Source organism: Cottoperca gobio, chromosome 20 (assembly GCF_900634415.1).
Source record: "Cottoperca gobio chromosome 20, fCotGob3.1, whole genome shotgun sequence".
Classification (NCBI taxonomy): domain Eukaryota; kingdom Metazoa; phylum Chordata; class Actinopteri; order Perciformes; family Bovichtidae; genus Cottoperca; species Cottoperca gobio.
Genome location: NC_041374.1, coordinates 4,726,684 through 4,754,139, shown reverse-complemented (window position 1 = coordinate 4,754,139; position 27,456 = coordinate 4,726,684). Strand labels below are relative to the sequence as shown.

Genomic DNA, 27,456 nt, shown 5'->3' with positions numbered 1-27,456 from the left:
GTTCATGAGGATCATAAAGTTGAAAATATGGAAAGTGAAAGAAAGGCTGTCTTTGAATCTGTGACTGTACCACAGAGTCAAATCGCAATGGAAATGCAGACTTCAGAAGTTTCAAATCCGGCGTCTTCAGTGGAAATACAGAAAAGAAGAATAGAAGTGGACAGGCAGACTACAGCATCAGAGGAGGTATTTACCAAAGCACCTACAGTGGAAATACAAAGTCTGAAAAGTCAAAATGAAGTGAATATGGAGATTGCAGCGACATTAGTGGAGATTTCTAACATGGCACCTACGGTAGAAGCACAGGCCCAGAGGAGCCAAGCAGTCATTGATCCTGCAACAGACATATCTAAGAAAGGTCTAACGATTCAGACTCCTGAGAGTAAAGGGAATGAAAGCAAGATCAACACAGAATGTGTCAGTGCAACAGAGAATCAAAGAGAAATGGATTCACAGACCACAGCAACACAAGAGGAGACCTCTGATCCCACAACTAAAGTAGAAACACAAAACCACAGAGGTCCGGAGGTCGGTGAACTCACTACAGACGTTGAAGTACTTAAAGATTTCATCGTGGCTAATACTGAGAGTGAAGAAAACAAAAACAGGGTTATTGTAGAATGTGTGGATGCTACTGAGAATCGAATAGAAATGGATGCGCAAACATCAGCAACAACAGACATTTCTAATCCACCACCTACAGTGGAAATACAAAGCCAGGGGAGCGAGGAGGTCAGTGAACTCCTCTCAGAAGTTCAAAAAGATCCAGTGACTGCAAGTAGTGAGATTCAGGAAAGTGAAGACAAGGTTGCTGAATGTGTTGATGTTCCGGATGTTCAAATAAATATGGAAACTACTACAACGCCAGAGGAGAGTTGTAATGCAGCACCTGCAGCAAAACGGCAAAACCAGGGGATGGAGGAAGTTGATGAACCCACAATGGCCTTATCAAATGACACTCACAAACCTCTTCCTATGGCTGAAAGTAATGTTAATGCAAACATACAGACAGAGCCTAGTGCGGAGGATATCCAAGGGGATGTAGGGTGTAGTGGGTGGATCAATAGGAAAGGTAGAATCTGCATCAGAGGAGGCTGACAAATCAGTCAGTGATATTGAAGGAGAAGGAACTGGGAGCAATGACGTAATAGTGTTTGTTTGTGGCCAACCAGATGACGTTGATATTGTAATTCAGGCATCAGAAGAGCCGATTAAGACGGTTAATCAGTCAGAGGTTGAGATTCATGAAAACCAGATAGTGTATGAGCCCATTAGTAGTCCAGAGAGTAATGACGACAGAGAGATGTCTACTGCATCGGAGAACCACGATGGTGTGTCTTTACTGGACATACAGAACACCCAGCAGATGGAAGGTGATTCATCTACTAATGAAGAAAACCGTTGTAATCAACAACTAGAAAAAGAGGAAGACGTCCAGCAAAATATATGCGTCTCAGACAGCCAAGAGGTCGAAATGGAAGCGCAAAACATCAGAGTGCCTGAGAATTGTGTCGCTGCACCGCCGGAGCAGAGTAACTTGCATATGGACGTGAAACAAGTCGCAGTGATCAGCTCTAGCGATGACATCAACATGCCAGATGGCCAGTCAGAAGATGCAACGGAAAAAAGTGAACGGAATGGGTATCCGGACTGCGTCAGTGCCCCAGAGTTTCCTGAACAAGTGCAGGAGGACACTGGACTTCAGGAAGTTGAAGACGTCACGGTGACAACAACTACAGCCACGACTAAAGTTGAAATACCAGATAGCACATCTGAGGAGTTTTTGATCTTAGAACCAATCCCAGTGGGTGAAATTCACTTTGATATTGTCACTCAAGCAGCGGCTGAATCGGGTTTGTCGGACTCTCTCTCACAGGTGAATCCAGACAGTGCTATGGAAGATGACTTGGAGAATGAAAGGATTTTAAATGGTTCCCAACAAACCGTCTTCCTGGAGGCCGAAGTGCAGCAATGTCAAGCAACTGATGAAATCAAAGTAACAAATTCAAGTGAGGTTTTAGATCAGGAGGCCAGGCCTGGGACTGAAATCTCAGGTGAGGAAGGTGCTGAAGTTCTTCAAAATTCTGACCACAACCAACAAGCGTCATTTGACATGATGGTCGTTAATACCTCAGAGATTGAAATGGCAAGCTGCCATGCTCAAGTCACAAATGATGACTGCAATGCACTGATGATAGAGAACGCTGAGGCTAGTTTGGACCTACAAGAAGTGCAGATAATGGAGGACATAGAGATCGGCCGTGAGATCGTAGTAGCAGAGGAAGAGGATGATGAAGATAGTGACATTACAATAATAGAAAAACCCCAGGAAACCCCCAAGGCAGACCTTCCTGAAAAGTCTGAGGGAACAGTTGATGAGAAAACTAAAGTTGGCACCTGTGGGACCAGCTTGACGCATAACAGCACAGCTGAAAAGACTGAACATGATAAAAAGGGACAAGGGGCAGAAAAACCCAAGAAACAAGAAATGAACACTCAGGCCAGAACCAAAGCCCGCCTCGCAGCTCTGGCTGAGCAAAAGGCTGCAGCGTCTAAGAGAACAGCCAACAGACAGCAGCTGAACCTCTTAGCTTTGTGTCAGGAAATCGCAGAGGACATTGCTACAGACAGCATGCTGTTGAAGAGGATAGAGGAAGAAAAACAAGCAGTGGTGGCGGCAGCAGCTGCAGCAGCATCCAAGAGTGAAGCCAGCAAGAAGGAAAGTCCTCTTGTTAAAACGCAGGAGGCAGACAGTGTTATTGTTGCAACTCCTGCGGGGCCAGAGGGGAGCTCTGCTTCGGTGACCCCTGCTGAGGGGGCTCCTACAGCCCAGCCCTCGACCAAGGATTCAGTTGAGGCTAAGCCCGCTGCAGAGATTGCGCCAGAGCCTCCAAAGAGGCGTTTCTTCGTCACACAGATTTCAGTGCCACTGAAAGCCCATGAGAAGAAGAAACTAACTAGATATCAAAGACTAAGACAGGTTGAACTGCAGAGAGAGAAAATGTCTTGGGCCCGTGTAAAGAAACTTAAATCTGACCAAGCAAATCAGATGTTTTCAAACATAGATTGGCAAGTACCCCTGTCTGAATCCTCTCCATTCCCAGTGCGCCCCGCGACCACGGCTCCTCCACCTGCGGCCAGTCCATCGAAAACATCTCTCCCAAGTCTTGCCTCAACTAGCAAGCCTGCAACACCCAAGCCAGAAGCCCCTAAGGTTGACACTCCTAAAGCTGAACCCAGTAAGACTGAAGCCACTAAAACAGAAACGTCCAAAACTGAACCCACTAAACCTGAACCTGCCCAAGCTGAAGCCTCCAAAACTGGGACTCCTAATGCTGGAACCCGTAAATCTACAAGGCAAAGTAAGGCTCAAACTCTAAAAGAAACCCCTTCTCCGGGGCCCGCCCCCAAAGTGACCAGATCAGCAGCCAAGAGGACCCTCCCAGCAGTACCCCCTCCCATGCCCAATGGACTTGCTCAAAAACAGAAGCCTGTTGAGTACAAGCCATACAGACCCAGGCCCAAGTATTCCTTTGATGACTTTGAACTAGATGATGACCCATTACCAGGAGCAACAGCAAAGCCCGGTCCTCAGTCGAGGCCCACACAGCCGACACGACCTAATGTTCAGTCGTACCCCGCAGCTCAATCTAAACCCACAGTTCAGTCAAAACTCACCGTTTCATTGCATCTTGCCAACCAGGCAAAACTCAAAGCTCAGGCCACACGTGCTGAACAGACCTCAGTTCAGTCAAGGCCCTCCGGTTCTACCACGCCACAGTTAAAAACTGCCGCTGCAACTACACCCCAGTCGATGGCCAGCGCCTACTGCCGCAGCGTCTTTAAAACATGTTCCTTCAGTTAAAGTTCAATTAAACTCTCCCGCTTTGATGACACCCCAGTCAAAAGCTTTTCCAGCTCCAGGTCAGTCCAAGCCCGCTGCTTCTGCTTCGCCTCTGTCAAAGCCCGCTGGTAGCGGAAGTGCTGCTCAGCACAAGCAGTCAACAGCATCTCAGGCTGCAGAGTCAACCGCATCTGAGACGAATCCTGCTGCGCCCAAGGCCGGCTGTGGTTCAATGCGTCAGAAAACTCCAAATCCACCGTCATCAAAAGATGACAAATGCAAGGTAACTCAAAAATAAAGGACAATCATGATGTGTTACAAAAACAGCATTTTTTATTTAATTTTTTTAAATAAAGATGTTACTCATCCGCTTTCTCTTCCTTGCGTAGAATACAGATGATCCCACCTCTTCCCTCTCCTCTAAAGACGGCTCAAAAGTGTCTGCTGACGCACAGAAGTGTGAGGAAAAGCCTGCAGGTATGCATTCTTTTTTGCAGTTAGCAGGATTAATTTAAACATCTGTAACAGGGTTCCAGCTGATGCATAAAAAGTCTTGACATTGAATTAATTCATCTAAAACTAAGGATTAAATTGGTATGAAATCAATCTTTCATAAGTCTTAGAAATGGGAAGTTTTTTCTGACGTCCCATTGTAAACTCTAAAACTGATTGGTAACATCTATTTAAAAAAGAGAGCTCTCACATTAACGTTAATTGTTCTTAAATTTAATTTCAAGCGCAAGGATTGAGGTTATTTTTCTGTATAAGGATTTTACCTTTTCCGACAGTCACTGGCGTTGATCCTTCTCCGGAGACTAAGACAGAAAGAGGCAAGACAGCCGAGAAGACATCGGAAAAACCTCAAGAGTAAGAAGCTCCTCTCAAGTAATTTGACATCTTTTCCCTCGTAGCGATAGAAATCTGATTAATGTTGTGTGTTTGTATCGCAGCGGAGCAGCGGAGCCACAGGATGCCAGGAATCCTCTCTCTGATGCTTGTCTGCAAAAAGAAGTCAAGAAACTAAAGGAGGCTGACAAAGACAACACCCAAACCATTATTGTGAGCGTCCGTCTGTTATTATTATACAGTTTATAGCAAGTCAACTTTAAACTAGACGTCAGAAACTGCAGCTTGTGTGCTTATTCCACATCGCTGAGAATATTTGGAGAAATTCTTGTGTACATTTGCAGGATGCATTTCGACGTGTGGAGTGATTTGTTGTTTCCTTTGTCTCGTAGGATGCAGGACAGAAGCATTTTGGAGCCGTGGCCTGCAGCGTGTGTGGGATGCTCTACTCTGCCGCCAACCCTGAAGATGAATCTCAACATTTACTCTTCCACAACCAGTTCATCAGCGCTGTCAAATATGTGGTGAGGGGAAGTTTCCTTAAGTTCCATGTGTTTATCCTGCCTGCTGCGTCCATGCACAGGGTTTTTCCTAAAAGATACACAGAGGGAGCATCACACCAAGCATGTGTTGAGAAGTTAATACCAAATAAATCACCAAGAGTTAAGAGTGTAATGTACTGCAGGTACTCGTGTGAGTGAGATGCCTCCTCAATACTGTTTATGCAACACATTTTCGTACATACGTGTGTTTGCATATTGCATAAAAACCTTCTCTTACACAAAGGCTCCCCTTTCCCCCCCCGCTCTTTTTCAGGGATGGAAAAAAGAAAGGATACTGGGAGAGTATCCTGACGGCAAGATCATCCTTGTCCTGCCAGATGATCCCAAATACGCTCTGAAGAAGGTACAGCACGTTAACCTTTAATATCATAGGATTATTTAACATTGGTGGGTATCGATGTTGCCCCGCTAAATGAATTAAAATCTACTTTGTGGATGTTTTTTGCTTTGGAAGTGCATGCATTGTGCAAATGTAATTGCTGCCTAATGAATGCAAACATCACACATTTGGTATTCAGATAAACCTGCAGGAAAAACGTCTCCATACATATTCCCCAGTCATGGAATCACCTCTGTGGTCAGCATATCTTTTCTTCATTAACGATAACTTTGTGTTTCTCAGGTGGAGGAGATCAGGGAGATGGTGGACAATGACCTCGGCTTCCAGCAGGTGGAGACCAAGTGTCCCTCTCAGACCAAGACCTTCCTCTTCATCTCCAATGACAAGAAAGTGGGTGGATGCCTTATAGCAGAGCACATACAAGAGGTAAGAGACTGCAATGTTTTAATGTAAGAATAACAGAGCGCATTAGTTTCACTATACTGAGCCTGGTGAATGCCCACAGGGATACAGGGTGATCGAGGAGCCGGTGCCGGAGGGTTCAGAGGGAGAAAAGGTGATGTTTGAACGTCAGAGAGCGTGGTGCTGCTCCACGACACCAGAGCCGGCCATCTGTGGCATCAGCCGCATCTGGGTGGTCAACATGATGAGACGCCAGGGCATCGCCTCACGCATGCTCGAGTGCCTCAGGTGAGCGTCTCTTCAAAACCACTCAGATTTGACGCTATATCGCCTCAAGACATAATTGAAATGTAATCTTTTTCTCTTGCACAGGAACAACTTCGTATACGGTTCGTACCTGAGCAAAGACGAGATCGCTTTCTCCGACCCCACGCCCGACGGAAAACTCTTTGCCACACAATATTTTTGCACTTCTCAGTTTTTGGTTTATAACTTTGTGAGCGGAACACGCTCGTCCCAGCCAAACGTCGACGCAGTATGACGGTTCTTCGGGAGAAGGTAACGACGGATTAAACCCCGAGACGCCCCACTCACCAACGGGACGCACCAACAGAATCTGTATTTGCATAATTAAAAGAAACTGTAAAATTTCTCCTTGGAGAGGACACACATTGGTTTAAAGCTCAGGATGAAACAACAAGGTGTTGTTGAAAATTTTTATCAATTTGCCCTTTAATCCCTCCCCGAATGGTATTTTGGAAGAAAAAAAAGAGAGTATTTTCTTTATACATTTTTTTAAGTAAACAATTGGTTTTATTAGAAGTATAGAGTTTACATGCATGACCTGACAGCAATAGAAAACAAAGAGCATTTTATTAGGTTTTTGTTTTAATCCCTGATGAGCATAAGGTCGACCAGGGTGCATCCAATTTAATGGTTATTTTAGCATTTTGTCCTCATTCTGTTTTTAATGATTTTTACTTACATGATGTAGTGTACATTGAGGGATTATCCATGTTCATCTCTTTCCAGTTCAAAGTGACGCTGCCGTCGTCTCAAGTTGTGTTTTCAAGCGGCAGCGATAATGCTGAACGTTCACAACTGCACGATTTCTATTGGGGCGGTTGAAAGTCTTTCGTCCGCATCGGTCCCAATGATTTCACTGTCATGGTTCTTTGTAACATTTCAAACTGATCATCCAAACCAGGTGATTTAATCAGAGGGGCTAATTTCAACAATGTGGTTGAAGAGATGTGGGTTAGAACTGTAGCCGGGGCATTAATTGCGTGCTCTTATTTTCTTAGATCACCTTGCCTGAAACGTTTAGTTTTCCGAGCTGAGCCATATACTGTACACCATTTAGCAGGGCATTGTAGCCTAAACTGTATGAGTGATGTCTTTTTAATTTCACCAAGGCTGTCTATTGCTTTCTTTGTGCCTGAATGAATAATGTGTGACTTTTGTTTCTTTTTCTTAGCCATACGTTATGGATTTCTATTAAGTTAATGTAGAGTATCACCCTCCTTTTCCTTAGTAACAACAAATTAAAATGTATATCAAGTTATCATGTAGAGTTCTGAATACTATAACAACATTTATAATGGATGAGCAAGGTCTTAAGGCTCAGGTGTTTAAATGGTATATTTGCAAACAGGAATATTTGCTCAGTGATCAACGTGAGGGGAACAAATGAACCGCTGCCTCCCGACACAGATTTACACGATCATTATACTCCATCCCCCTCATTTCTTCCTTCTCGTTAAAGCAGTTGCTTTTAGAAAGATGTGTCGTGTAAGAAAAAGAAATTTGATTTATACGAAGCTGTTATGTAAATATTTATTTAAATAATAAACGATTTTAAAACATTGTCGCTTGCTCCGTTTTCGTCAAACGACCGTGTGCTCTCTGCGCTTACTGCTGCCTCTTCAGTCTCACATTTTAGTATTGGTCACTAATGCCATCTAGTGGACGTTGTTGTTGTAAGCGATATTTAAAAGATGTTACTCTGCATTGTTTTGATGTAAATTCTAACGAATATAAATAACAATTCTTAACGGCTTCTGTATTTAATCGTTTCAAATGTGGGAAATGTCTGGCTGTCATGTTTTGTCTTTGTAGTTGCAGATGTAAACACTCCCCTCTTAGTGCATTCCTCGACACTCCTGTCACAACACGGACCAGCTCGATGGCAACTTCTGAGAAACAAAACAACCTTAGAACAACATGGATACTTCCTCAGCCGGAGAGTGAGAAAACATCTCCTCCTGAGAGATCTGATAGCGATCAGCAGGAGAAAACAACCACGCTGAGCTTCCTAAGGTATCTTTAACACATCGGTCACCTTGGCCTGTTCACTTTCACTGATCATCTCGTTCATCTCATTTTCCCTGCGAGACTAAATGCACATTATGTTGGATTCAAATCCAGAACCCATGGATATTTGACTGGTTTTAGTCACAAAAAAAGTCATCACAAAGTAAAAGACACTATCCAACATTTGTAAATACACACTTTTATTCTTACACATCCGTTTAAAGAGACGTAATTGTCACAGCTGCCACATTGAAACCATCTAATTATAAACATCAGGTTATTGTAAATAAGTATTAAGCTATAGTTATTTCAATAAAATTAAGTGAAATCAATCATTTCTTATTTACACTTTAGACAACCAATTTAAAAAAAATCTACGATTTGCACACAACCTGTGTATATATACGTGTTGCTTCATTCAGCACGACTTGACCAGAACTTCAACCCAAACCTGAGCTGCAACAACAAACTGACACGTTGACTCAGGATTGGCCGCGTTGCCTGACATCTGCGAGGACTTGATCTTATTTTAAGACTTTAAAAACAAGATTACAGTAATGCTCTGGGTTCTTGATCTGTTGACAGGCAAGCTATAAGAAGAAAAAGAGCTGCACTGGAGTGTGCGTGGCAAATACACAATCACTATTTTGTAATTATACAAGGAGCATAAACTGACAAATTGATCTAAAGCTTTTAACATGCATGGAAAATAAAGGTTAATCCATTGGCTTGTAACGCATTCGGCATTTGGCTCAAATGAGTTGACATGATAGTGTGTTATGCCAAGGCTATGGCAACATCAAAAATATAGGCACCAAAGACGATATATTATGCTGTAGCCCAACAATGTATTCTTATTAAGACAAAAAGTCCTTAGTGCTTGATTGTGTGTTTAAAAAGCTAAAATGTCCTTACAAGATGGGACAATTCTGACCACAAAAATTGTAAAGTACGTCCAATATATCAGGCTCCTGAATCCCTCTGCTCATAACACCCTGACCCTTGCTAGGCTGCACCACCACCACCTCACCACCAGGTGGAGGCTCTATCAATGGGTGCACTTTGTTATCCTTCATCCTAAAGTCAGTAACACCAACATCGGGCAGTGTGCACTTCCTCTCTGCCCACATTTTGGTGTCTTCTGAACTGTCCTTTGTATCCATGAGACTGTCCGCATTCGCACTGCTCTTGCTAACTACGCTCAGGTCATCTTGACATGCGTCTGAGTCATTAGCATGGGGCAAAGAAAAGTAGGTACACTTCCTTGAAAATGGCGGCTTGTTGTCCTCCAGTTCAGACTTTGTGTTGAGGAGGGAATGTGAGGTGTTCTCTGTATCCTCACACATTCCTTCGCCTTGAGCAGAGTTTGTGAAGTTTTTGTTTATCCCAACCGGGTCTGAAACAGACTTTCTGATCAGCGTGTTTTCTCCAAGGAGCCATTGTTCATTATCAATAGGGAGACTGTGTTCTGGCCTGACTTGTACATTGAAAGCAACGCACCGTGTTGCTTCACTTAAGGTGTCCAGTGCAGGGGAATTGAAATAAGACAACTCGGACATTGCTTTGGACCGGGCAATGTGGAAGGGAGAGAAAATGCTTGAATGTTCTTTCTTTTTCTGTTTAGGCGCCGATGGGGGCCTTTCGCTCACCTCTTCATCAAGTTTAGCTTCTTTCTTGCCATAAAGCCTTTCGATTGTTCTTCTCACAAAGCCTTTAGTGATGGTTTTCCGTGCTGAATCATCTTCTCCGCTAGACAGCTCACTCGAAGTCAGAGACTGATACCCGGCACTCGCTGAGGTCTCTGCTCTTAACTCGGAGAGCTCAATTTTGTTCGGGCTTGGGAAACGTCCATGCCCGTGCTGGATATCTGTGGCACTCTTTGCCAGGAACATTTCCCTGATGGATCTGACCCTGTTGCCTTCCGGCTCTGTGGTTATAACGGCACTGGAATCGTAGCTGAAAGATAGTGACGATTGAAGACCTGATCGGGTGCTGGGGGCCGACTGAGATGTGGGCGATTCAGAGGGCGAATCCTCAATATCCGAATCAAGAGGGGCATTTCTTTGTATGGAACGTCTGATGGAAGATCTTTCTGTTTTCTTCTGGGCATCAGCAATTTGTTTATCCAGAAGAATAGCTCTCTCTGTGACAGATTGGGATATTATTTCTTCAAATTGATGCTTGAGTTTTTCCACAGCCTTTTCACCCTTTGTATATTTAGACTGTGTTGCCAATCCAGGAGCTTTCTGATATTCTGTACAGCTCTCTTCTATATATCTGTCCATATTGGCGTGTTCTTCCTCTGAGTTGGACTCTTTTATATCGTAGCTTAATTCTGCTTTATTTAAGCTGTCCATCTGTTCATCTTCGACCTTTGGTTTCTCTACTTCTACACGTTCTTCACAGCTGCTGTGGTCATTCCCACTATCCTCATCTGTGTTAAATCCATAACTCTTTGTTAAACATGCAGATTTTATCAAACTGCTTTTGTCTTTTTTGATATATGAATCCTGATTTTCTATCAAATTGCTGTGATCCCCTTCTACAGTATTCTGACTTTTTGTCATATCACAAATGTGTGTGTTACGGTGGTCCTGATCGTCTGAGCTGACCTCGTCCTCCTCTGTCTCTTCTATCAAAGCCTTTAACTCTCTACATGTTTGTTCCCTGTGATCTAGAGGATAATCAAGGTGTTCTTCCTCCTCTTCATCATTGCCGGAAAAACGTTCCTCAATGATAACCTTTAGTTTCTTGCATTCAACTTCAGGCTGCTCTTCCTCTGAAGATAGATCATCAACATCTGAGTTACATGAGCTTTGGTCAACACTTACATTCGATCCTATTGAGCCTGCTTTACGTTCAATCTCTGGTTCCTCTTCCTCTGACAAAGACTTGCGTTGACTCTCAGGACTGGATAATATTTCCTTCCCTCTTACTTTCACTTCTACATAGTAATCACAGCTGGGTTGCTTCTCCTCTTCTTCCTCAGAGTGACTTTTAGGGTTGGACAAGTATTCACTTCTTCTGCTCTCCTGTTGTAGCTCCTCACATTCAACTTCTGGTTCTTCCTCTGAACTACGTTGCTCACCTGCTTCTGAGCTAGATGCACTTTGCTTACAGCTCACAATCCGCTCTAAATCTTTAATGGCACTTGACATGTTCTGCCCTTCCTCCTCTGAACCTGAATAATTGGTAAGCTCATAGTCAGGGATACTCTCCTCACTGTGCATCATCAGCTCATTACCTTCCATGTCTTGCTCCTCTACCTCAGAGGTACAACTGTCTTGTTCAAGACTTTTCTTGCTGCTAACTACTTCATCCATTTTCGTCCATTCTTGGTTTGCTTTGTCTTCATTGTGGCCTTGCTGCCCGTTATCTTTTACTGTTAATACTGTACTGTAAAGCTGCCTTTCTTTTGATATCTGTTTATCATTGGGTTCAGCTGGTGGACATTTAGCCACACCATTCTGCTCATATTGGCTGTCCCTGTCTTTAGTGTCTTGAGTAATACGACCCGTGTTGGATAGTTTGGGCGGTTTAATGTCTGTGAATCTTTTAATGATGGAGCTAACATCAACCTTTGCTTTCTCGTCTTGAGCAACATCCCTGACGTTAACAGCATCTTCTGTGGAGAAATGGGATATCTTGGCACTACTGTTATCTTTTGGTTCCACTTGTTCTATCTTTTCTTCATTGTCACTTTGACCTTTGACACAGGCTGAAAGAGAGGCCAATTCTTCCTTAAGCTTGTCTGGTATGCCAAGATTATCCACAATCTCATCAATGACATTTTCACCAATGCCACAGTCTTTTTCAGGACTAGCCTCGGTTATGAGTTCTTGTTCTGAATTATTTGGTGTTGAGCTGCGGCTCTTGCATTTGTCGCTGAGTTCCTGAAAGCCTTTCCAACTTTGCAGGAGCTGTGTCGAAGCAGACTGCTGTAAATTGGACAAATTAACTTTTAACTCGTAGGAATCCTCAATGCTGGCAATTTCTCTGAGAGAATCAATCATTTTTAAAGCCTCGGCACAGCTGACATTGTTTGCATTCAGCTCGACCATATTAAGGTTAGACATGCCTTCCTTTAGGGTCATGACTGACAAGAAAGCAAGGAGAGCTTTAGATGATGAGCCAAACGTAGAGGCCACATGAGAGGAAAAGTCTGGTAGGCTGTTGGACTTTTCCAGACATGATGGACGTTTGTTCTGTGTGATTTGTCTAATTGACTTTATTGAGTAGCAAATCTTCTCAAGCACAGGTTTCATGTTTGGCTGATTTGCGATGTTTAATGGCAGCATTATTTGTGTTATGGATTTATCTTGATCAGTTATCATGTAGTCATCTGTCACCTTATTGTCGCCCCTCTGATCAGCTTCCAATGGCGTGAGTATGTTACAAGATGGTGTTTTGTCCTGTTCAGCTGTTGACGTTGTTGACTGTGGTGTTTGGTGACGCCTTCTCTGCGAGGATGATTTCCTTTGTGTATTATTTGTTGGCTCTGATGCATTGTCTGAGGAGAGATTTCTTGAAAGCAACCTTCCATTTGACTTGTGTCTGACAGGTGGTGACACTATGTCCAGAGACTGAGAATATGGAGACGCTCTCTTTGGCGATTTAGTTTTATAAAGCTTTCTCTGAGTGGAGGGGCTAGCATGTCTTCGTATTCCAATATTTGGTAACAAAGTTTTATCTGGAGGGTGGTTATGTAATGATGGAGAGTTGTGAGGAAGTTCAGTAGATAATATCTTGGTTTGAGATCTTCTCTCTGGAGATGGACTGCTCATGAGTTTTTTCACCAAGGGTCTAGGTGATAGCTTTTCAGATAAAAATGGAGTTTTATCCATTTTTGTCTCTTCAAATGGAAGATCACTTGGTGTTGGAGTCTCACTTGATGAAATACTAGGCTGATACAATTCTCTCTTCAGATGTTAAACTAGTAGGAGATGCAGAATCACAACGTGACTGACTTCTTTTCAAACTTAAGATGCTGTTTGATAGTTGTGTCTCTTCTGGTGGGGTTTCACTTGGTCGTGTCCCTGTTAAACAGATACGGTTTGGCAGCTCATTATTACCCACTATGTTGATGGGAGAAGATGATGTGTTTGTCTCTGAAGTGGCATCACTACAAAACGTATATTTATCCAGACAAGCCTTTCTAAGAGACATGTTCCTGTCGAGAGCTATATTACTGACCAAAGGGGCCCTTTTAATGGATGGAGTTCTTGGTAATGGTGCTTCCCTCTGAGTGAAAGGAATGTCATTCTGAATTGATGTTGTCATTTCCATTGTGTGGTCGGTAGGTGATTTGGCTTTGTCAGATGTAGGACTGATGGATAATGGATGATTATCTGATGTTTGACTGCTCTCTGACGAGAGCCTGTATAATGGGCTGCTGGCCGCTGAGAATGCATCCAGTACACAATATTCAGTGTTTGATAGCTCTGTATTTTCAGCTGGTGGTGGTGTTGGTGGTGGTGGTAGCTCCATTGAAAGCGTATCGGAAGATGTTGCTTTTTGAAATGTGATTTTGATTGGACTTGATTTATTCTCCACTGCACTCACTGATTGCATTTCTGTTGAGGTCTCATTAGTTGGTGGAATTATTTCAGAACAGATATGACTCCAAAGAGGAATTATGCCTTCTGTATTAACCTCAGCTAAACTATTGTAGTTTTCTGTCTTTGTAGGGGTTGTATGACTATGGACATTTTGCTGATTGACTGTGGTTTTCTCCATTGATGGACTAGATGTTTTATTCTCAAAGGAATTGATTCTTTGTTTGACAGAAGCTCCTAATCCATTCTCAGGCAGTAGGTCAGTTTTGAGAGCTTGTGTTCGTATTTTCTCAACCTCCTCTGCAACAACCATCACGCCATTATGTTTTTCAGACTCCCCACACCTGCCAGTTTCCATTTGAACAAGAGTTAGTGCTTCTAATTTTTTACTTTCCTCATGTGGGTAGGGCATGGGGTTAACATGCGCTTTCTCCAGCCATTCTTCCACATATACCTTAGTAACAGAGCTGGAGGAGTTAAAAGCAGGCAGTGACAGGCTTTTGCTGACATCATAGGACTCGTTTTCGTTCTTTTTCTCCCGATGCATCGATGTCTGACGTGTCAGTATTTCCCGTGGTTGGCTTGCTTCATTGGGAGCAACATTCAGGCTGTTTTTTTCAAAAGTAACTGTCTCTTTCACTGTTGATGGTATGTTTGGGTCTTTGAGAATACATTTTATTGTGTCATCCGACTCTTGTGAGCTTTCTTTTGTTACGCCCCCATCTCCATTTCGTGTTGGTCCCTTTTTAAGCGTTGACTTGCTTTTCGCTGATTTTGATTTATTCCCATAAATCTTCTTAATGAAGCCAGCACTGGAGAAAGTATTTGCTTTCTTCATTTTCTCGGCTGCTCCTGCAGAATTTCTTTTTTGTCTTTTCCCTGGAGACATAAGCCGATGAACACGTTTGTTGATCACTTTGGGTTTTGAGGATACCCTCCTATCTTTATGGACCTCTCTTTGTTGGGGCTTGTCTTGGCCTTGAGTGGGCTTTGGGAATCGTCGTTGAGCATTTGTTGCCTGATTTGCACCAGTCCTGAGTGAAGGCAAGGTTAAATCAGATGTTACTGACAAGCTCTCAGCTCGCCAGATGCTAATTGACTCAGAAGCTGTCGATGGTCTCCAGAGCTGAGGTTCAAATTCATTTTTGGAGGACAGCTGTCCAGTTTCTGAAGTAGTTGGCCTGCAAAAAGGAACCCCAGAAGCAGACATACCCTGTGAACAAAGGTTTGCAAAGTAATTATCCTGGTAGTTTTGCTGTTCATAGACGTGTAAGACAGTTTCAGTGACCTCCTCTCCGCTTGATTCAATCTGTAGGATTTCAGACATCCCTGCTGATTTGAATGTAGACACATTTCTGCTGTTTATATTGCTGGCATCAAAAGAGCCAAGTCTTCTAGGTTTGGGCACTGGTCTACTGCTACTCTGTTTGACCATGCAGTACTGCTCTGTCATGGCTCCATTTTCGCTCTGCTCTCTGTAGGAGTAAGAACCGACCATACCCTCCTGAATCCCCTCTGCCGTCACTGATTTTATGCTCTCTACAGATGCTTGCTTTTTTCTAATTTGCTTGTGCCCTGGTGTAAGAGCTCTCCTTGGGGACACCACATCCGTTTGTACTTTTATATCATCCTCTTCCATACCACTTTCACTAAAAGCTCCATTGCCAAGCGATGGTGGCTCATCTTCGTCGTTATCATGAGGTTTGTCCTTGTTGATGGTGTCAATGGAGGCAGCAGAGTTTGGTAAATCCAGTGAGTTTGAGTTTAGTGAGGGGATTTCCTGCTCTGCCTCAGGCTCCGGTAAGTCGGTCTCATTAAACTGATTGGCTACACCTGAGCGTGACAGAGTGGTCGTCCAATGGATGGTTTCCTCTTCCTTAATTGTCAGACGCACCCTCATCTCCACTGTCATGCTACCATCTTGGTTCACGCGAAAGGACTTTTCAATGTCGTCATCTGTGGGCAGGAAGCTCTCCTGCTCTTCAGCTCCAACGCCAAGGCTGGTGTCGGGTGTTTCTGTCACTGACTCCAGCATACGGCCGGACTCCAACCCGACAGAGTGACTGGGTAGGTCGCATGAACTTCCTGTGATGGAGTTATGGATCCGATTCACGATGTACCTCTCCGATGAGGGGGAGAAATGTCTTGACTTTGAAGTGTATGATAGTGACTTCTTTTTACCTTTTCAGTCAGTCAAAAATAAGGTTCATGGTGAAAAATGACGTAAAATGTCCAACGATTTCAGGCAAGGATAGGAAGTCAGTTTGAATAGGCAACCCATGTAGCAAGAAAAGAGAAGAAAGAGAGAGAAAGACAATTTAGAAAGATAGTACACAGCTCATGAAGAACAATAGCCTACAGCCACATACACAGTGTATGTAGGTCATCCACAGTATTACGCATGGTATCATGGCCTCAGCACTTTCCCAATCCTCATCCCATGAGAGCAGGTAGATTACTGCACACCCACTGTATATGTCCATTAACAAGAATAAATGTTCTCAATAACTAAATAAAACAAAATGATTGCTTAGGAAAAAACCCAGAATGTTATGTTAACTTACGTTTTAAAGCCTTTGGTCTTCTGTGACCTATTCCTTTGGTAGGCAGCATTGTTGGAGCTAAAGATTTATGTGCATTGTAGTTTGCAGGCCTGAATGGCTCCCTGCCTACAGCCACTACAGTCCCAGAGCACAATATCAAGCCTGGAAGACCATCCACCTGCAGACAGAAAAACGTTTCACTCTAATGGCATTTGACTATGTTAGCACTAGATAGAAAAGGTACAATAGAAACATATGTTAGGGAGTGATATAATTGCAAATTGCATGCATTTTATATGTATGATAAGTCTAAATGAAAACCTTGCAATAGCAGCCAGCTCTGAATTGTACAATAGATGTTTGACCTTAAACCTTACAGTGCAGTATCCCAGAAAGCCTTTCTATGTATTAGGATGAGTTGCTAAAGAAGATTAACACTTTCTCTCCTCGTCATAGTTAATGCAGCACAGGCTCAAGCCATTCCTCCGTGGGGGAATAACGATGCCACCAAACTTAATTATTAATGTTGTAGATTGGGCCTGAATAATGCCATTCAGTTAACATGTACAAGAGGCTTTCAGATTTCTTAGATTTGTTTGGAATTAGAAAGGTGAATGAATATATTAGGGTGTTTCTTTTTAGTAAGTTGTCAGTCTATAGTGCTATTTTCTTCTTAGAAATTAATTGTGTTGTATTGCCAGAGGAGGTCACTCACACGTCTGCCATCAGCTGTGTATAGTTTCACCACATGGTACTGGATCAGCTCTGAGATATATTCCAGGATGGACTCAAAAGTTGGTGTAGTCCTCTTGTGAAGCACCGCCGTGTGTTTTACAGTGGGGTCACCATTGCGAAAAACCAGTAGGCTTCTTTGGTGTGCGCACAAGCACCTGCTCATGCTTGTGGATGTTCCTCCCGGGGGAAAACCTGGCCTGCTGCACGGTCCGACGGCGGGAACTAACGGGCCTGGCGTGGTACCAGGGCGCCAGCTTCTTCCTGGCCAGCGCAAGGTTGATCGGTTTGACCTTACGAGTGTCGGAGCAGATGTAGGATTTTCCATCCTCGAGTTCATCCAAAGTATGGACTGCGTGAACCCCCCGGGGAGTGGTGATGTTCCTCACCCCAAACGGCAGGGGAACCTTTTTAGAGAGACTGTCCAGGAGAGCGTCAAATGTTTTAAAGGTGCGGTTGTTGATGACCATGCGCAGGCCATTGAACTGAGGATCTCCACTTTTGTAGAAGCAGACCCTCTTGGAAAGGATCGGGTCGATGACGTTTGGATGGCGTGGGGTGCCAAAGGTGTGTGCGCTCCCCGATGACTGGTAAGGGAGGACCCTCGGAAACCCCGTCTCACTCATCATGGCTGCACAGCTGGAAAGAGGAGCAAAATAATTAGATATTTAGCTGAAACATAAAGGTGTCAATTTGTTTTGTCCAGTTTCCAGTGATGCAGTAACACATGAGAAGAATAATGATGCTGATGCAGTAACACATAATCATGAGAAGAATAAAAATGATGTATATGATCTATGTTAACTAAAACCCTTTGTTTTATCACATGACTAAATGATGTCTCAAAACCCTTCAAATCAATCAATCAAAACGTTTTGAATATTGAATAGCTAAATTATTCTACATTTGACATGAAAAATCAAGAGATACATTTCAGAATATTTTTTATTGAAACTGATTTTTATTAAAAGTGCCAAACACAAATTGTGATATTTAATTCAAAGTTGATAAAAGGCTATTTAGATGTATTTTTTTAGTATTAGTAGTAAGTGTAGTTAGTATTAAAGCAGTATTAGTTTTATTTCTTAATAGACCAACATAATATATTTCTTTCATATTCAGGAAGTAATATTTGTAGTAATTGTTGGTAACCAAATAAAATAAAATGTTTTAAGATTCATGCTCATGACATTTCTAATGCTGCAGATGTAACACAAGTAAAATAAATGAAAACTGGAAGCAGTAAACAAATAAATAAATACACAAATATTGTTGGATTTCAAAGTAAACTCACCTACGTCGGCATCATTAAATTCCCAACCGTTTTGAAAGGATCCATGAAATGTTATTCCGTGCTCTACATGGTGACTGCTGTTAAGCTAACTGCACAGCAACAGTTTATTTCTGGAGACACCATCATCCTGGTTAATTTGCTTAATCTTTGCACAAAGTTAATCTCCGTGCCAAGTGCATTGCTTGGAAATCCTCTTCAGAAAGGTGTGTAACACAGATGCACGTAGAGCGGTCATAACAGGATGAAGAGAGGTGGTCTGAGGACCTGAGATGTATTCATTATATGTTAAATAGGTTTTGCCCATGAAATATATTGAGTATATATAATTCTTTTTTTTAAATTAAATTAAATTTAACAATTTAAAACAGCCCCCCCCCCCCCAAAACAAAAATCCTCCTTCAATGTAATAGCGAAAATAAAAAATATAAGAAGACAAAAGGAAGTTGATCATAAACGTACAAAGGTTGTAGACCCGTTCTATTACAGTATAACGAAGCATATTTGAATGTGTTTGTTCCTGTAGAGCAGGGTTTTGTCCACCAGTTGCAGCAGATGGTAAATTGGTGTCTGGTTGTAATATTCGTGCAGGGTAGTAATCTCATTCAGGTAATAAGGATTAAGGAGCTCTCCGTTCGCAGGAACTTTAGAGAAGAGCACTTGTTGTCAATAAAGGGAGTAAACATTCATCTTATCACCTCTTAATGACGACACCGAGTATTATTAAGTTACACCGGGGGTCAGTTTGTCTTTGACCCTGTGTGATCTGTACAGGGCATGTTAGTGTGAAATAATACATTTAAAAATAACATTCCTTTTAATAGCAAACACATGGAGGATTTAATCGTCCATACTGAAATACACATGCAACAAAATAGTGCCTGTTCTCGTACAATTACGTTTAGCAGGGTGGTGGAGTCCAGTAGATTAGGTTGAACCGTATTACTGAGGGCATTAGCCGCTCATGTATATGCTTAACCATGTACATAACGAGTTACATAACGGTTGCAAAAACTGGACTGAACTGAATCTATTTCTGTAGGGGAAGGGATCAGACGACGAGGGATGACTTCATTCCACAGTAAACCTGCGGCTGAAGATAAGGAATCAAAGGAATATATACAAGTTATCAGGTTTCAGCTCACTATGAAAGGGTAAAGTGAGGACGCTTTAGTTTACTTTCTGTAAAAATATCTCAGGTGTGTATGAAAGAGACGATATGTGCTGTAGGAAAGAATTCCTGCTGAGCCCGACCAGACACAGATTCAGGAATGCCACAGGAGGCTCCCATGTGCCTAGTCCATGACCTGTTCCCAAAACAACAACGAGCACAAAAATGTGAAAAATCCTTCAAAGGAAGCTGTGGGGGAGGGGGGGGGGAAGGGGACAATGGAGGAAGCCCTCAGAGTAAACAGGTAGGCCTGAAGCTTGCATGCCCCTCATTCCTGCCCTCCGCTCCAGAGATAAGAGACAAGCAAATGTTGAAACCACGCGGGTAAAAACGGCTGGTCACACTGATACAGCAGCACAGATCCTGCCAAACATACTGGAATCAGTCTGAAAATAGGCCTGAGCTGAAGCTCTGCTCTCAAAGCAGCGTGGCAGGTAATAGCAACAAATGTCAAGAAGCTCCACTTGTCACATAACCTTTCACGTCACCGTGTTATAACAAACCAGCTGGTGATATGAATACTGTTATTTTTCCTTCACATGATTACACGTGAAATCACACGCCGCCATGACAGAGATATCTGTCTCTGCGTTCCGGGTGTATTGCCACCCTCGCCGCGCTCTATTTATAAGTCCTTGCGCCTATACTGCAACTAATTGGCGCCAAGTTAGATTCAAACCTATGCTGTTAATGGGAAAAAATGTGTGATATGTTTTGGCCCTTGTCCCCTTTCTATATTTGGCCCAGCGTCCTCTGTGCAGCTGCTCCTCCAGATCTGTCTGCCTGTGTTCCCATCAAACACCTCTCTCCCGCCTGCATATTGCCTCAATTCGAGAGGTGCTTCTGCTTAAATGGCAGAAATACATCGGTGACTACATAGAATATAACAGCAGTTGGCTCCGATGTTGTGCCACCTTTCAGCCTCTCATTTGAAATCAAATGTACAGCTCGTTTTGTAGCCCTTGTAAGAAAGGGTTAAGATTCCAAGCATTGCAGCTGTCAGGAATTCAATTATAAGTGATACAGCTGCACTGTGACCAACAGCAGTTTTAAACATTCACTTTAATTAAAAGCCCAGGCGGCTGATCCCGCAAAAATTATCTTGCAAGCTGTACTCGCACCCAAAATTTCTATTCTTCCCAAATTTTTAAATATACACAGTAGCGTCGATAAATTCCATTTTACCTTTTGAGGCCAGTTTTTATGTGAACTAATACAAAGTTGGCAGACGTTGAGCCAAAAGTATGCTTACTATTCAAAATTCCATTCATGTGACAAGATGTTATATCTTTTTTCCCCTCTTAACTTCCACTGGAATTCCCAGATTTTGAATGAATCCCTGCCAAACAGGACTCACACTGTAAGGTCATCCCACCGCCTGTCCACTCCCCTCCAAAACCCCTCACACAGCAGTCAAGAGGTCCCCACCCTATCCATTTTGAGCGCTCCGTATCAGCTGTGCCAAGCTTTTAATCTGCCTGGTGACATCCCAGTGTTTCCTGCATGGGACAGAGGGAAAGATAAGCGCGCTCCTCTGTGCGGTAAATCACTCCGCACTCCCACTCGTTCACTGATATGACCATTATTCAATTAGGCTGCACTCAAACTGACCACAATTCATGGTAATTACAATCAGAGGCTTGGCAACTGTTTTCACATCATTTTTATTTTCTTAATCTCTTTTTTATTTTCTTCTCTTATCAGCATTTGTTCTAAATATTCAATGGCAAAAAAAAACCTTTGTTAATGGCAGTGGAAACTCTATAAAGTACCTTAAAAAAATATTATAGAGAAAGAAGAACACAGAGATTGATACAAATAAAAGGAAAAACTAGCTACAAGTATTACTATGTATCCGTATCTTTCTTTACATGCCATTTATAGGCTGTGAAGTTGAATGTTTTTGTTAAGTAGCTGAATACACCTAATTGTAATAACTAATCTTACACATATAGGATTAGCTAGTAAAATGAGGGATAGGCCTAACTCGCATAGTTGAACTGGTTTACCAATTAGGCTAATGTTAGCTAGCGTTAGCATAAGCTTTAGCCAATCAAGCCAAGCCTACATTTCTGAAAAGAAAAAGCCCTCAACGTATGTTTCTCTGGGTCAATATGTTGAAATCACCCACCTACAGTAAAGTCAAAAATATTGTAGGCTTATAAATGTTGCACAAAACATTTAATCCCCTTATAATTCAGTTTAAATAAAAATGCTGCTTACTTGTTCAAGCATGTTATAATAATCCTTTAATTCATGCTATAACATAGTGAATTATTTGCTTATACTTATGGACTCAACGTAAGCTTCATGTGTAGCCTAATAGAGTATTTTTAGGTTGTGGTATTGCTACTTTAATTAAACAACACATAAGTAAATACATTTTTATTTAATTACATGTTATATATGCACAGAATGTGGACTTGTATTGTCCAGAGGGCAGTGGGCAGGCAGGGTCCTCCTCCGCACCAAAGGGCTCAATACCACATGGCTGTTAGCTTTGGAGGGCCCGGGCGGAGGGCCAGTCTGCTGACGGGACAACCTGGCTACGCGCGACCCAGATAGCAGCCCGGGGTGAGGAGTGATTTATCCGTCTGTGCTCGCATCAGACAACCTTCCTCTGATTAAGGGCCAGTCACTGAGCGACAGAGCTGAGTGGAGTGCAGAGGGGCGAGACAGGCAGCCTCCCTGTGTGAGCTGGCATCCTGATCACCACACAAATGGACTTTCCAGACGCTGCAAACAGCACACATACTGTACTGTGTGCCTGCAATGAACACACACATTCATATACACACATTTACCAGTGAGCATTTACACAGGGATGTGCACGTAGTCATTATTTCCCCTCTTTTATTCAGATTTACTGGCTGATTTACACAGAGCCAAGATAAAGACTTTTTGAGCTGGCCTTGACATTCACTCGACCCGACAACAAAAGGATGTGGTGAATCTGAGTCGCCCACTGTTTAACTTGTCTCTGTTAAAGACCAGTGTTCCTCCTGTTGTGGGTTCACAAGCAGGTTACAGCCTCCTTCAGTGGAGATGGAGATACTGTAAGGGAATTACAGGGGTGAAAAGTACCCATGTCATAGTTGTTTTTAAGTAAATTATCGCTTTATACTTCATTTTAAAAAATGGATTCATGTGCTCAACTACTACTCATTAAGCTGCAGTTATGGAGCTCTGTCAATGTATTCTACTTAAGTGTAGTTTGAACCTTATTTCAACAGTGAAGAACATAACATTTGGTTGGTGTGATGTGACGCTCACAGACCATTATAGAGCGTCCGTTGGTCCCATTCCTTCATTTATTGATTCCTGTTTTCATTGCATCTGACACACCTCACACTCATATCTCACAATTTCAGCCCTACAATATTATCTGAAAGATAACCACAGTTGCTATTTCACTTGCATTTGTAATATTCATGCATTACCTCCGTCCGTCCTTACTCCCTAGTCTACACCCTGTGATGTCCTGTGTTGGTTTCTTTTTCTTTAGGTTTCCTGTCAAAGCCACAGTGACGAAGTAGATCAAAAGTCTTCCTTCTACTGAACGTATGTTTAAATCCTGTACATTACCGAATGTTCTCAATCATTTTAAATATTTGGGCTAATTTTATTTTAGAGCGTAACTTTGATTTTTCCTACAACAAATGGACAGAAATAGTTTCAGAGCCATGAAGGAAAAGGGTAAATGGTAAAGATCATAAGTATAGATAGTTATACAATCTGTCACATGTTAATGATGACTTACAGTGTACCATAAGAAAGGGTTTCAGTGACATGTCACCCCACAGGTAATGCTAATAATGTCAACAGAGCTGGAGCTTGAAATTCAGCGCTGTGCGTGACCACAGCAGGACTTCTGTTGGGGATTACTGGGCCACGTCAGCTCACCTGGATCCATATGGGACGCACAGCAGGCTCATGTGCTCTCACCTTCCCTCACGCATTGAAGCAGCAGTGTAGCGACCCAAATAAAGCTGGAGTTCACATAACCACTTGTTTTGTAAATACAATAAATCCTGTTATCTTATGTACGTCATATACATTGAACTATAACTACATCTTAATTTAATTTGAAGGGTAACTGTAAGCAGGGCTTTTATTCCCATGAGTGCATATCAGAAAAGGAACATAATATTACATGAGCACTGGTTATGTAATAATTAGTCAAAATACTAGAAAGATATTATTTAAATTATCTGTAAATATAATAAGGTGTTAGTTGATAAAGGCTTTTTACAATTACGTCAAATTATAGTCAATTTAATAAATAAATATGTGACATATAGATTAACTTCTGCGACGACACACTTAAATATTTTATTTATGATCAGTGCCAAATGTTTTACACTTGTAATTATATAATATTTTATTCATACTTAATAGATACACACAATGTCAATTACAGTTTACATATCAACTGAATTAGAGGAATATTTGTATTATATTTCTAGAAATTAACTGTTCATTATTACATTGTTACTTTGTTCACAGACCCATGCCTGGGGACGTTTTATTTTCACAGTGAGCTTCATGTAGTCCTGTGCACAGCTGACCCCTGGTGGCCACAACTGACAATACAACTAATCGTTTTCACAGCATCTGGAAAACCCAAAGACTTCAGCAACTTTCAAATTAAGAAAACATTAAACCACAATTTTATTTTTAGAAATGAACATTTTCTGTGAGTGTGACATCTTGTACAGACCTGACAGGACAGGCAGGGCCTACAGAGAGGAGACAGGACCTGCAGAGGGAGGAACACACTGTCAGCTTTTGGGGAACTGGAAGTGGACTGTTTGCTATTTCAGTGGAAATGTGTTTGATATCTGTTTGAAGCTCATAATCCAATAACATGAGCACAAATACACTTCCTGTGTAAGAGACAGCTTTCAGACTGATTGTGTTGTAGAAAAAGAAAAATACCAAACAGTGTCTAGACATTTGTCCGGGCTGTAGGTTCACTCAATTTGAACATTTATCTTAAAATATAATACTGTAACTTGGTTTCTTCACATTTTCTGACTCAATTTAAACTTCTCATGTCAATTTAAGATGGTAGACTTTTGCTTTTTATATTCAAAAGAATAAATTGATTTTTTTAGTTAGTGTTAGTTTGTCAAAAATACAGTATATTAAATTAATATCAATAGATTAGTCTCACAAATATCTCATGATCCCTTATCAAACAACACAGGATCCTGAGGCAAAGGTGGAGAAACTGTACAACAAATAATATAAACAGACACAGAGTTCAATGTAAATCTAAATAACAGCAAACAATCTAGACAAATGTCATGAAATGTTATTGTCTTCTATGGTAAACATATAAACAGCAAATGTAATGTTTTTATTGAATGTAAACAAGACGAGAAGAAAAATGTGTCAGCTGCTCACACACACACACACACACACACACACACACACACACACACACACACACACACACACACACACAAAATGAGACAACAAAGGGTAGTTGACCCGGGTCATGACACTCTGCCCTCTCCTCTCTTTATTTAGACTATATTTTTATGTATTTTTATTATTTAGGAAGTCCAACCGGTGATTCCCAAAATGGTGCGAGTGGTGTGAATTTCACAGAGCATGGTTTCCTCTCGGATAGAGGATGTTCCCAGCCAATCTTTCATGGATGGAGCAAACAGGAGTCATCGTAACGAGGAAGTGGAGACAGGTGCTCTGTGCTAGATTCAAAGATCCACCAAAAAGAAAAAAACATGAACAGACAATGGTCCATTGTCCATAGCTGAGCCTCAGGGTGTCTTTACTGTCATTAAATTCATAATTTTCTATATAGGTTCAATCTTTAATAAAATAAATCAGTGGTTCCCAACCTTTTTTGTCAGACATACCTTGAATTATTCACACCATCATGTAGTTCAACCTTTTATCCATTAAGATACTTTTTGCTGAGTAGCTACTTCAACTATAACCATTACATTTCGGTTTTAGCTAACTATTTCAACTAAATCTATCGTTCTAACTATTTCACCATCCATACTATCTATTTAAAACATTTACCCATAGCTAACTAGGCCTATGTGAACGGTTTATACTTTCGCTAACAATTTCAGCTGTTTATCATTACTTTAGCTAGCTCAACTTTCTTTTAGCCATTACACTTCAAGCTAACTATCTAACTAGCTAACCTATGTGAACGGTTTATGCTTTCGCTAACAATTTCAGCTGTGTATCATTACTTTAGCTAGCTCAACTTTCTTTTAGCCATTACACTTCAAGCTAACTATCTAACTAGCTAACCTATGTGAACGGTTTATGCTTTCGCTAACAATTTCAGCTGTGTATCATTACTTTAGCTAGCTCAACTTTTTTTTAGCCATTACACTTCAAGCTAACTATTTAAACTTTGTATCTATTATTTTATCTAGCTGCTTCACAATCCATTTATGATTTATTTCAAACATGTGTCCACTATTTTAACAATCGTTTTTTAGTGTTTCCATTATTTTAGCCAACTATTTCAACTGTTCCTATTACTTTCAGCTACTTCACCATTTTCCTTTAGGCTACTTTAGCTAACTATTTAATTTGTTCATCCATTACTTAGTTCTAGCTTTGTATTTCAACCATTGTTTTATCACTTTTAGCTTAGCTAAGTGTTCCAACTGTTCTGCTTGTTCTTAATAACTAGCCGACTCAATTAGTGGTTATAATTTGTGTTTTATTTTTAATTAGTATAGCTCTTCCACAATCTTTCCACTGAAATAAATGAATCATTAGATGCAGGATTTCTGCTTTTTATTCAAATTTGAAAAATTGCTTTGACTTTCCTTTTTCTCTTAGTATAGCTATAAACTTAAGTTAGTCATTAATGATGTTCAGTTAGTCACAGTGCCCGGGGTTCTTTGGTACTAAACTGCATTGCTCACTTTCCTTAGGCTACACATTTGCTCAGAAGGGAAGGTCCAGAGCCAACAGGGAATCCTGTGATGAGAGGACACGAGACATAAAGAGAGTAAAGTGGGGCTGTTCTCTACCAACACCTTTCAGCCTTCCTAAGAAAAACACAGTGGAGAGGAAACTGACTGCTGATGTAGTCATCTTATACTCACTACCCGCCTTGACACGAGCTAAAAATTGTCCTGAATGCCACAAGGGGATTCAAACAAAAGAACGGAGAGTCCTGAGCTGATCAAGAGAGGCCTGGAGTTGACTCAGCTCCCTGAGTCAACTCCTGACTGTGAAACAAATGTACCAGCCAACTTTAATGTTTGTTATGTGCTATGAGACTAATGATGAGGTCTATTTTATGTTTTATTGCTAATTTTATGATGATTTTTGGGCCACATCTTAAGTAAAATATCCCTTATTTCTGACAAGTTCTTTTGGTTTGATGATTGTAAAAATGTGAGTTGTGTTTTAGAAAGGGAACCTTTTTTTGTGGCAGAATTTATTTGTAAATCATGGGAGCGAAAACAAAGTATTGTAAGTACTTGTATGCGCATGACACAAAGAATAAAATAACTAACTGACTAATTTACAACCTAATATGCTGCTGTATATTTGGAAACTTAAGATCTTGACCACACTTTAAAATAAATGAAGAATCAGAAGTGATGCAAAGCTGTTAAATCATGTAGCACCTTAAGTTACCGAACCATTGCAGCCGTGCATTAAAAATACTTTGAAAACCATTTGTGAATAATCCCTGTGAATTTTGACACAGCAGCTGCGATTTGACACAAAAAGTGGGGGTACCTGTTCAATATATCAACTCACGAGACAACTATTTATAACCGAATGTGTGACAAAAGCAGTGCTGGAATCAGGAGAAAAATAAACTATTGAGTCACAGCGTTGAG

General features: G+C 41.5%; 1 protein-coding gene across 1 annotated transcript; it reads left to right on the top strand.

Annotated features, from left to right (window-relative positions):
- Positions 1 to 282: 282 nt before the first annotated feature.
- Positions 283 to 8,049, top strand: esco1 (establishment of sister chromatid cohesion N-acetyltransferase 1). Its single transcript, XM_029458231.1, is given in 11 exon segments — positions 283 to 532; positions 1,173 to 3,859; positions 3,861 to 4,127; positions 4,234 to 4,321; positions 4,633 to 4,711; positions 4,795 to 4,903; positions 5,083 to 5,214; positions 5,507 to 5,596; positions 5,876 to 6,019; positions 6,099 to 6,283; positions 6,368 to 8,049. Coding segments are annotated over 11 exon segments (4,200 nt in total). The 3' UTR covers positions 6,537 to 8,049.
- The last annotated feature ends 19,407 nt before the right edge of the window (positions 8,050 to 27,456 follow it).